The 12,303-nt window shown below is 41.9% G+C and overlaps 1 protein-coding gene across 1 annotated transcript in view; it reads left to right on the top strand.

Moving 5' to 3' along the window:
* The first annotated feature begins 1,209 nt into the window (after positions 1 to 1,209).
* LOC140739555 (uncharacterized) overlaps positions 1,210 to 12,303 on the top strand; it is a 52,986-nt gene continuing 41,892 nt past the window's right edge. The window contains exon 1 of the mRNA XM_073067950.1: positions 1,210 to 3,778. Coding sequence (XP_072924051.1) covers positions 1,390 to 3,778 — 2,389 coding nt within the window. The 5' untranslated portion in view covers positions 1,210 to 1,389. The remainder of the gene's footprint in view (positions 3,779 to 12,303) is intronic.

Raw genomic sequence — 12,303 nt, 5'->3', positions numbered from 1 at the left:
GCTCCTGCTGATGTTTAGGAAGGGGGAGTTGGAGGACGTGGCTTTGGGGTTCTAACTTTTAAATGTCATTCATTCTTTGGGGCACTCCTATGTTTTCGTGGATGTTTCTGAAAAAAATAATTCCAGGACGTATATTGTATAGTTTTCTGACATTAAATATACCTATTGAAACCAATTGAAACTTGATTCTGATTCTGCCCTGATTCTTCTTATTCAACTGTGGGTAGCACCTTTGATTATGCTAGTTGCTTTACCGAGGCAGCGAGAAAAGTGAACAGAGTTCATGGAGGGGGAGATTGATTTTCTTGAGTTGCTGAGATGTTTCCAAAATTTTTTGCTTGGCACAATTAAACATTATCATTGTTAACAGGAAAGCAATCCTTTACATGACAGATTTTAATTTTTGTTTTGACGAATACAAGTCTACTGCATTTCTCCCCGTTCCACGTGTTGTTATTTTTTTTAACGGATTACACCCGCCTTATAATTCAGTTTAGATTTTCATGGATGAATGCTATATGCATCTGGCAGCTTGGCAGTATACCGCTTATCCTAAAGGCGGATTCTAAATTCCATCACGTAAGCAGGAAAAAGAAGTTCAAAATTCAAAATAAGTGTATTATTATAGTAAGCATATGTCACCATATACTACCCTAAGATACATTTTCTTGCGGACAGTCACAGTGGATATAAGGAAACATAATAGAGTCAATTGAAAAACTGACCACAAAGACACAAAATAACCGATATGAAAAACAAGGCAATCTGCACAACTACGAAAGAAAAACAACTGATAATAGTAATAGTAATAATCCTTCAGGAGATCGTAAAATCACTAATTCGTTCAGAAGGTTCAAAAGCACGTTTCTTAAAGGAGTAAAATAGTCGGTATTAAAGTTAGAAAATAAGATGAGCATTAATTTGTAACTGATATGATAACCATTAATATTTCGACACTTCGATAGTCCATGTTGACATTTTTAACAAATCTGAACTATAGACATACTTGAAAGTTATAGGTACACCATCTCCAACTTAGTGTTTTTTCCGCAAGAAAAAATGCTGAAACAGAGCAGCTTTAAGAATAATAGCTGCAATAATTGGGCGGAACACTTTGTGTCGCTGTCCACCAATTGGAAACTGAAACGCTGCGGGAGATCCAACCCTTCCCCCATCGGGAAACACACACAGCATAATGAGCCACGGTGATGAATGAAATGCAGTGTCTGCGTTTACATTGAGCGGCCATCTTCAATAAAATACTCCAGGTCTGATATGCGTATTTCTTTGTTTGACATCGACGATCGAATAAAAATTAACTTCGAAGACTGGTTAAAGTAAACGACGGTTTGTGTCTTTAATATTTTTTACTGTAAAACTAGAGAAGCGATGGCGAGATCGCGAGGAGGAAGCAGGATTTCTGTTTTCCTATTTTGTGTATCGTACCTGGTCTCAGGACAAATTCACTACACGATTCCAGAGGAACTGGAGTACGGGGCATTTGTCGGAAATATCGTTACAGATCTAATGCTAAATATCTGGGAGTTATCCACGCGTAATCTGCGGCTGGTGTCTGAAGATATCAAACAGTACATAGAGCTAAATCGACAAGATGGTGGTTTATTTGTCAACGGACGGATCGACAGAGAACAGTTATGTCGGCAAAGCTCAATTTGTTCCCTTTCTCTACAAATAGCACTCGATAATCCGCTGGAAATACATCACGTTGTGGTGGAAATACAAGACGTAAATGACAATTCGCCCAGCTTTTCAAAAGATGAATTTTCACTTGAGATTAGCGAGTCAATTGCACCAGGGACACACTTCCCCGTCGAAAGTGCGCGAGACCCGGACGTGGGTATAAATACAATCAGCAATTACCACGTTAGCCCAAACGAGCACTTTGGCCTCAAGGTACAGATCAGAAGCGATGGGAGTAAAAGTGCCGAGTTATTATTAGAAAAGGCTTTGGACCGCGAACAGCAGTCTACTTTTCAGCTGATACTGACAGCCATTGATGGGGGTACTCCACACAGATCTGGTACTGCACAAATTATTATTTCTGTACTGGACAGCAACGACAATGCTCCTGCATTTGATAGCGAACTGTACAGAGCCACTGTGCTTGAAAATGCGCCTAAAGGCGCATTGGTGATACAAATCAACGCTGTTGATAAGGATAAAGGCAGCAATGGTGAGTTGACTTACTCTTTCACCAGACACGTTTCTAAAGAGAATCGCGAATTATTCCAATTGGACCCATTAACTGGAGAGATCCGAGTTCAAGGCGTTTTGGATTTTGAAGAGTCAAGTGTTTATGAACTTGACGTGGAAGCAGTTGATCGTGCTCCACCAGGTCTTGCAGGACATGCCAAAGTAATAGTCGGATTAATTGATGTTAATGATAATGCACCCAAGGTTGAGGTGTCCTCCGTATCCAGTGCTATCCCAGAAGATGCACCACCAGGTACTGTGATTGCTCTCATCAGTGTCAGTGACGTTGACTCGGAAGTAAATGGTCAAATTCAGTGTCAGATTCCTGATAATGTTTCATTTAAACTTCAACCATCTTCACAGAATAATTATAAACTGGTTACCCGCGATTTCCTCGACCGGGAAGCAGCTCCAGTACACGATGTTTCTATTTCAGCCTGGGACGGTGGGTCGCCTCCTCTCTCGACATATACGTCCATCAGGATTGCTGTTTCTGACATAAATGACAATGCACCGGTATTCACACATTCGTTATATAATATATATCTAACAGAGAACAACGCCCCCGGTGCTTCCATATTCAGGGTAACTGCTGCAGACTCTGATCAGGACCAGAATAGTGATGTGACTTATTCTATTTTGGAAAATGGCACAGAAGGAGGCCCTGGATACATTACAATTAACTCTAAAAATGGAGATATTTATTCACTTCGCTCATTTGATTATGAACAACTTAAACAGTTCCAGGTGAAGCTTCAAGCCCGGGATGCTGGAACACCTTCTCTCAGTAGCAGTGCCGTTCTGAATGTTATCATTCTGGACCAAAACGACAATGAGCCTATTATTGTTTCACCTTTGCTGTGGAACAGTTCAGCGATTGTGGAGATAGAATCTCAACAATTGTATCCTGGCCACCTGATTACGAAGATAATTGCCATGGACGCTGACTCTGGGCAGAATGGGCGGCTTTCGTATCAAATGTTAGAGGCTACTAATCCACAATTGTTTAATGTGGATTCTCTGTCTGGAGAAATCAGAACATCTGGAAGCTTTGGGAGCCAAGATCTCGCCGCAGAAAAGCTGGTTCTATCCGTAAAGGACAATGGACAGCCACGACTCTCCAGTACTGTCACAATCTCCTTTTCAATCTTGCTCAATTTTACTGATAACTCATTTGAATTCACTCAGGAACCCCAGAATTCGGACTATTTAAACTTTTACTTAATTATCCTGTTAGGGTCAACTTCTTTAGTTTTTCTACTAATCATTATTTTATTGGGTGTCGTGACGTTCAAGCAGGGGAGGAATATCGCTGAAGGTTACAACTCTGTAGCCTGTTGCTACAATCGAAGGAATTCGAACATTACTTTGAAACAGCGATCTGTAACAACGCATATGTTGAATTATGCCGGGCCCGACAACGCTGATGGTTATGGCTACACGGTGTGTATCACACCGGAATCATCTAACAGTGAATTTATGTTCCTAAAGCCCTGCCAGTCAACCCTACCTCTCAGAGAAGTGAATGACCGTGATCCGAACGCACCAACACTTTTGTATGGATAGGTAATTAGCAAGTGATAGCAATTAAACATTCCATTATAGGACAAGGCTTGTGTGTTTGACCAAATAATATATAATCTATTCATCGATGAAGCATAAAGCAGGAATTTGTTTACTGTTGTCCCTAATGTTCATGTTACGTAATATTCCTGCGTGTTTATGATAGCACTGAATAGTGCTTACTGTATTTTTGGAACGAAGATAATACTTGTTTAAAATTTGTGCGGGGTAGTCTTTATTAGGGAAATATATAAATAACTCTAGAATTAATTGAGTCTTATGTTCGCTTTGGAGTACTGTGCGAACTTTTCACTTCCGTGCGTTAGAAAGCATGTATTTGGCATTCAGCTATTTCTTTTCTATCGCTGACGTTGTCAGACTCTTCTGAGATATAGCCCAGCATTCCATTTAAATACCATTACTTTCAATTTTCCTAGAAGAGCAAACTTCGCGTTTTCATCCGTGTAAGTGAATCTTCCGTCTCCAAAATTACTTTTTTGCTCACAATGTTCCCAGTCAGCAAAGTCCTCAATCATTGTACACAACATTGTTCGACTGAATCAGAGCAGTTAGGTTTCCAGTCCTGCATCAATGCCAAAATAGCTCTGTACTGAAGAGACAAGGTACATATTTTGTGTGACGATAATACATCTCGACTTGATTCCCTTCTCTATGGCTTTTGACACAGTTGACAAGAGCATCCTCTGTAATGTTCTAAATCGCTTTCGATCGCAGATTTCTGGAATAATCTGATGAAAATTAACTTCAATTACGTTGTGGTTACAGTATCGCCAACAATTTTGCTTCCAAAAACCTATACTGCTCTGTGTCCTAGATTTATTTCCCTCTGATCTAGTGAAATATTCATTCCAATTAAGTTTCAGTTCCCTTCACTATTCTTGATACATCACACATAAACACACTGCCACAGCATGCCGCCTCGTCAATTTTTATTTATATTCAATATGTTAGAGACTCTTAGCTGGTCGTGTGCGGAAGCAAGAAGAGCTTACTGACCCGAATGCTGTTTCCTGTTCCACAGATAGGAGAGTTGAATGCTCCAGATATTTGTGCTTTTGACAAACTTCCAGTGTCTCCCACGTTGTCTTTTAATGTTCTTATCGGTGCTAAGAATGTAAATAAAAAATTCTTCTCTTATCTGAAATCTCATCTGGTTACAATTTCTCCTCCTGTTTCATTGAGTCTTAACTATGTAACCAACAACACGCATCTGCTGATAACGTTATTCTCTCGCTCAATCGTTTTTGTACCCCCTCAGTGTAGGTCTGAAGTTAAAATGATTAAAGTTTGACCAGGTATTATAGAAAATGGATGCATCCTCTCCTGCAATTGGCACTGGCAATTTCTCAGGAGATGTTGTACAATATGTCAGTGAAATTGCAATTACTCTCTCTCTCTCTCTCTCTCTCTCTCCATCTCTCTCTCTCTTCTCTCTCTCTCTCTCTCTCCATCTCTCTCTCTCTCTCTCTCTCTCTCTATATATATATATATCTTTCCCACTCTTTCCTCCTCTCTCTCTCTGATTCTCTCTGTCTCTTCTTTTCTTTCCTCTTCTTTCTCTTGCGATATTTTCAATTTAATCCACACCCCATACTCCTCGTCAGCCTGTATTAATAATTTTCTTACGGCTCTCACCGCAGAGTACATAGAACCCATACATTTCACTCACCAGATCCTCTCCTCACTTAGCTCTATCTGTCCTTAACTTGCCATGATCAAATTTCTTATGATCAAATTTCAGAACTCTGCTCTCTGTCTGCGATTATGACACTCCAGTTTCCCCTTTACGCTCTACTCTCCTTTACTCAATGTCAAACCAGATTTATTAAATTTTGCTTCCCACTTTACAATCTTTTCATATTCCCACACCGGCGTGCCTATTCTTGGTCCTCCTCTATGGCTAGGGCGCGTCGCAACGCAAATAACAGGACGAACGTCTCATATTTCTTACGGGTAGTCTATATCTCAATGATATGAACGTTAAATTTTCGAGATTCATGTAACCTTTACTTCTTGTGTTCCCAACTATCTGCTGATCAAATGCCTCATGATCTCTTGATCCACCTCAGACTCTCTCGCTTTTGTGTTTCAACGTCCCTCCTATCCCTATCACCCATGTTATCCTTTTACATTTCCGACCCATTAACTTACAAACCAAACAATTTGCCCAGTTGGACCACCTCCGCAGTTTCGATCCATCTGCCTTTCGGATTTCCCATATAGTTCCCATAACCACGTTATTTATCTATATTATACCTGCACTGGAATTCTTTATGTACTTGCATACCTCACCCCTAGCAGAATCTATCCTCTTCGCATTCAGCTGCTTCAAAAGCTTTTGTCTTACTTTGCTAATCGTCGACTTCCGTCAGTCTCTCAACTCTATCCTTCTATATTACCTGACTAGCTCTATCTTCCGTCATCGTCCACCCATCATCAGACCGCAAATAACCTGCCTACTTGCTTATTTATATTGGGCATCTCTTTCACTCTCATTTCTGATGCTTGGCTTCGAATGATATGTCGATGATTACTGTGCTTTACCAACAAATGCTTTTCGACCCAATGAAAATCTAGCACTAGGCATTTTGCTCCAGATCCCAATATCTATTGTGCCTGTTTTGAAACTAAAATAAAAGCCATAAGTACAGGAAATTAATGCTGGGTCAGAAAGAATTTTCAGAAAACTAAAGGTTAATTTTCCCGTCCTGGACCTTTCACCAGAGAAAACGAGTAGGTATTTGGTGTTCAGAGCTAGTGGAGACAATTAAGAAAGAAAGCTGGGACTATCTGAGTAGACCTGGCAGCCACCGTTGTAGAAATAATCAATTTACGATGCGTTTTAATGTGTGTACAGCACTAGTGTTCGCCGAAGGTCAAATCCATATTTATTGAGGAATTAGCAAAAAGTTGCATAGACAAGTTGCAATAACCGTCTTGACATTAAGGTAAAATTAAGGGGCAATAACACTCACAACACCTTGTGATACCACGCTATTTAAGACAGAGAAGCCGAACAGAGTTAAATCGACATATCGAGTCTGCTCCAGTATTCGATCGTGGCTGATTTATGTTTTGTTTCAAGCTCATTGTCCTGTTTTTTCCCGTGAACTTTGGTGCCATTACGAATCAAATACCTACCAACTTACGCTTTAAATATATCCGAAGTCTTGGCCTCTATAGCCATCTCTGCAATGAATTCAACAGATTCACCAGCATCTAATTATCAAAATTCCTCCTGCTCTATATGGGCGTGTCTCTAGTCTGAGGCTGTGCCCTATTGTCCGAGACGGTCCCACTACAGGAAACATCCTCTGCATATCCACACCATCTAGGTCTTTCAAAATTAGATGGATATGAATGAAATTACACTTCATTTCTCAAAAGAATCCCTTGACCTGATTAGAGCCCAAGGTATTACAGCATGGCATGAATAGGAGATTTGCTGACTGGCAGGAGGCAAAGAGTGAGAATAAATAAGGTTGTCTGCAGGTGACTAGCGGTGTTCGACAAGTGTCGGTATTGGGAACCCTTCTGTTAACATTAAATGTCAATAAATATTCTGGATGACGGAATTGACGGTTTGTGACCACATTGCGGACAATACGAAGGTAGGTGGTGACGCGGGTAATTTTGACGAAGCAAAGAGTCTACAGGAGGACATAGATTGGGAGAATGAGCAAAGAAGTGGCAGATTGAAAATGATGCAGGGAAATGTATGATCATGTACGTTGGAATAAGAATAAAGGCTTAGACTATTTTCTAACTGTGGAGATAATTCAAAATCAGAAAGTCAATGGAACATGCAAATCCTCCAGCAGCTTTTGCTTAGGGTGAACTTGCAGGTCAAGTCGGTGGTGAGGAAGGCAAATGCAATGTTAACTTTCATTTTGAGGAGATTAGAAGATAAGAGCAAGGATGTAATTGAGGCCTTATAAGGTTTCAATCAGACGGCACCAGGGGAATTGTGAACATCTTCGGACCGCTTATCTATGAAAGGACGGTAGAGGACGTTCACGAGAATGATTCCGAAAATGAGAGGGTTAATTTAAGATGTGCTTTTGATGGCTGTCTTTCTGTATTCACTGGGGTTTAAAAGAATGGGTGGGGGTGTGATCTCTTAGAAACCTATCGAATATTGAAACTCCTAGATAAAGTGCCCTGGCGTATACTGGCTTGCAAAGGTCAGACCCTCTGAATAGAGCGGCGTCCATTTAGAACAGAAATGAGGAAACATTTATTTCGTCAGAGGGTGGTGAATCTGTGGAATTTGTTGCCATGGACGGCTACAAAGGCCAAAACTTTGTGTATGTTTTAAGCGTAGGTTGGCAGGTTCTTAATTAGTCAGCGCGCCAAAGGTTACGGGGAGTAAACAGGAGAATGGGGTTGACTGGGTTAATAAGTCAGGGATGACGAAATGGCGAACCGGACTCGATGGTCTTATAATTGCTCTATAGTTTCCTGACATTTGCCTGATGATGAAGACCAGCGTGCCACATGCATTTTTTACCATCCTTTCGACCTGTGACGCCACTGCGTTCCGTCACACCTCTCAGTGACTTACCAATCACATGATAAGTCATAAGCTGGTTGATTTTAAAAAAATGTATTGAAATTCTTTTGCTTGCAGTTCACTTCCCTAATCGATCAAGATCCCGGCTAACCTCGTAATTTAGTTATCCCCAAACTTACTGACCAAGCCTTCTGGGCCCTCTAATCTTCATCGGTTATTGGTTCAAATCATTTATATAAATATTATATAACAAGGGCTCCAACATCAACTCCACTTTTCCTGAATCTGCCGGTATGGGACCAAAGGCTTTCTCACCTCTTGCCCGATGGCAGCACCGAGAAGGACGCAAGGCCCGGATGACACGGATCCCGACGATGAATGCTGCCTTCCAGAGATTGCGTAGCCTACAGATTCCACAAATGGAGGAAAAGAATCGATCCATTTATACGGCTGCAGAGACTCTGACACGGACCAGACTATCAACTTGAAGCACCTGCCATCCCATTAGCCTTCAAGTTCAAAAAATATGTCTCAATAATTTTCGCCATCTCCAACGGGATCCCACCACCGAACACATCGTTCCCTCAACCAGCCTAACCCTCCACACTTTTCAATCTCCATAGGAATCGCTCTGTACGCGACTACCTTGCCCACGTCCCTCTTCAGTGATGTCCCTCCTGCTACTGTTCCTTCCTGGAACAAGTGCCACACATGCCCTACTCTTCCTCCCTCACTACTATTCAGGTCACCAAACAGTTCTTCCCGGTGTGGCGACGCGTCACTTCCGAGTCTGTTAGGATCATCTACTCTGTTGGTGATCCTGGCGGGTACTAACGTAGATTGGGAGACCGGTTAGTCAAGCATCTACACTTCTTCCCCGGAAAAAGAAAGCGGGATCTCCCGGCAGCTACCCACTTCAAAATTCTACTTTCCAATCATATTCCGACATGTTAGTCCACGGCCTCCTGTACTGCGATTATAAGGCCACACTCAGGTTACGGGGACAACACCTTATTTTCCGACTGAGTAGCCTCCAACCTGATGGCATGAACATCGATTTCTCGAAATTACTGGAATTTTCCCCGCCCCTTCACCATTCCCCATTCTATCAGACCCCCCCAACCCCTCCGCCAGCCCATACCTCTTTCACCACCCAATATCCCAGCTCTTCTCCCCCTCCCACCTTCTAACTCTGACTTCTTTTTTCCAGTCCTGGTGAAGGGTCTCGGTCCGAATCGTCGACTCTTTATTCCTATCCATACCTCTTGCCTGTCCTGCTGAGTTCCTCCAACATTTTGTTGCCCTGCGCAGTCGCGAAGAAGCTCATTTATTTTCTTAGTACTGCACAGTAGGACTATCTGTACCGATACTTTCGTTTCAGATTTTCTTTGCGTACAGGCCGTAGTAGCACAGTCTGGTTGTCTGATTTACCAAATTTGGACAGGAGAGTGGGGAGGCGATAGGTGGCTCCGTCGTAATCTTTGATGCTTGAGTAGCAAAGGTCAAAGGAATTTGAGCCTTTGGTGAGACAGAAGACCTGATGACCTGATGATAGTATTTTGGTCAGACACTGTTGATAGTTACTGACAATGATGAAGAAGGAATCTATGTATCCTATTTCAAATTTGTTGACACGGAGTACAGTTTACTGAGTGCATGTCACAACCGCGGATACTGCCACGGAATCTGGGAGATTTCGCAGACGGATAGCTAAAATAAGACGCCAATCAACCACGTGATACAGCACACATACCAGGAGTTAGCGTTTCTTTGTCATGTCTTTAAATCTCGTCCTATTGCTTAGACCCTTCAAGTCCTCAATGTTAAAAGTTCAAAGTAAATGTATTACCAAAGTAGCATAGACAACCTTGGGATTCGTAAGACTCCGAAATTCTAAGAAACATAATAGAATTGATGAAAGTCCACAGGCCAAAGGACGAACAAACAACCAATGTGCAAAAAAAAACCAAAAACAAACTGCAAATACAAATAAATAGCAGTGATATGAAGTAAATATCGAGAACATGAGATGAAGATTTCTTGAAAGTGAGTCCATAAATTTTGGGAATATTTCAAAGATAGGGCGAGAGGAGTTTAGTGCAGTTATCCAGACTAACACAAGAGCCTGATGACTTCGGGGGGTAGTAACTATTCTGGGACATGGAGGAATAAGTTCCTATTTTCCTGTATCTTCTTCATTAAGGCAGTAGCGTGAAGAGTGCGTGGCCAGCGTGCCGGAGGTCTTTGATGATGGATATTGCTTTCTTGCGACAGTGTTCAGTGCAGATGTACTCAGTAGTGGGCCGAGGTGGTAGTGATGCATTGGGTCATATCCAAAAATTCTTGTAAGACTTTTCGTTTAAAGACGTTGGTGTTTCGATACGAGGTCGTGATGTAGCCAGTCAAACTACTCTCCAATACACGTCTATAAATGATTGTCAAAGTTTTAGATATCATGTAGTATCTTTGCAAACATCTAAGGAAATTGAAACGCTTCCGTGCTTTCCTCATAATTTCACTTACGTGCTGGGCCCAGGGCAGGTTATAACACCGAGGAATTTGAAGTTGCGGACCCTCTTTGCGTCTAATATCCCGATGAGGATTGGCTCATGGACCATCGGTTTCTTCCTCCTAAATTCAATGACCAATTCCTTGGTCTTGCTGACATTAAGTGAGATGTTGCTCTTGTGCCACCGATCAGCCAGATTTTCAATCTCCTTCCTTCCTTCCTTCCTTCCTTCCTATATGCTGACTCATCACACCTTTGATTTGCCAATGACAGTGGTGTCGTCAGCAAAACAAAATATGCATTGGAGCTGTGATTAGCCATAGGAATAAAGCGAGTAGATCAAAGGGCTAAGCATACAGCCTTGTGATAAACCCGTGCTGATGGAGATTGTGGAGGATATTGTTTCAAATCGGAGCTGATTGCAGCAGAAAATCTAGGATATAATTGCACAAGGAGAGATGGAGGCCAAGGTATTGAAGCTTATTGATTAGCTCTGAGGAGATAATAGTATTGCCTTTTGTGCTGTAGTCGATGAAGAGCATCCTGATGTATGCAGCTTTGCTGTGCAGTCTTTCCAGGGTTGACTGAAGAGCCAAAGAAATGGCATTTGCTGTGGACCTGTTGAGCCTGTCGGGAATTTGGAGTGGATGCAAGTCGCTTCTCAGGCTACAGTTGATATGTTTCTTTACCAACCTCTAAAAGCACTTCCTCTTGGAGAATTTACGTGCTGCTGGACGATAGTGATTGAGGCAGGTTACCACGATCTTCTAAGGCACCGATATAATTGAAACCGACGCAGACTGCCAATGCAAGAGGCAAAGAGATAGGAAAACAGACCAGACTGCTGAGCAGCACTGGTCTTTAGTACTCGGCGAGATAGCGCATCGGGGACGGATGCTTGCCCTGGTTACACCCTCCTGGAAGATGCTCTCACGTCGGTCTCGGAAACTGAAATCAGATAGTCATCGGAGGTTGTGGGAATTCATAAAATGTACTCTATGTGTTGACGGGCAAAACGAGCATAAAAGACATTGAGCTTATCGGGAGAAAAGCCGTTTTTGTCACCGTTGTTGCTTGGTATTACTTTGTAACAGGTAACCATTGTTAATCAAAGATTGTTAATACAGGAATCCAGTTTTACGATTCCAATGCCTGCAAAACATTTCCAAGGAAGTTGCCCTATTCTTGCAACTGCAAACTCTGCTCCAGTGATGGCTCTTCTGCTGGAGTTTTGCTTTTTGAATATTGTTAGATGTTATATTGGAACATGGAACATAGAGCATATAAAAGTACAACACAGGAACAGGAACATCCTCTCATGATGCTGAGCCCAACTAATAAAGCTAATGAAACCAAATTCCCTCAGCCTGCCAGTGGAACATGCCCTTCCGTTTTCTGCATATGTGTGTGCCTAATTAAAATGTTCTTAAACGCCACTGTTTTATTTTCCTCCAAAATTAACCTGAGCTGCAACTCATTTCAG

This window comes from Hemitrygon akajei, chromosome 15 (genome assembly GCF_048418815.1).
Source record: "Hemitrygon akajei chromosome 15, sHemAka1.3, whole genome shotgun sequence".
NCBI classification, from domain to species: domain Eukaryota; kingdom Metazoa; phylum Chordata; class Chondrichthyes; order Myliobatiformes; family Dasyatidae; genus Hemitrygon; species Hemitrygon akajei.
The sequence above is the reverse complement of the archived record's forward strand: the minus strand, read 5'-3'. Positions and strand labels throughout refer to the sequence as shown.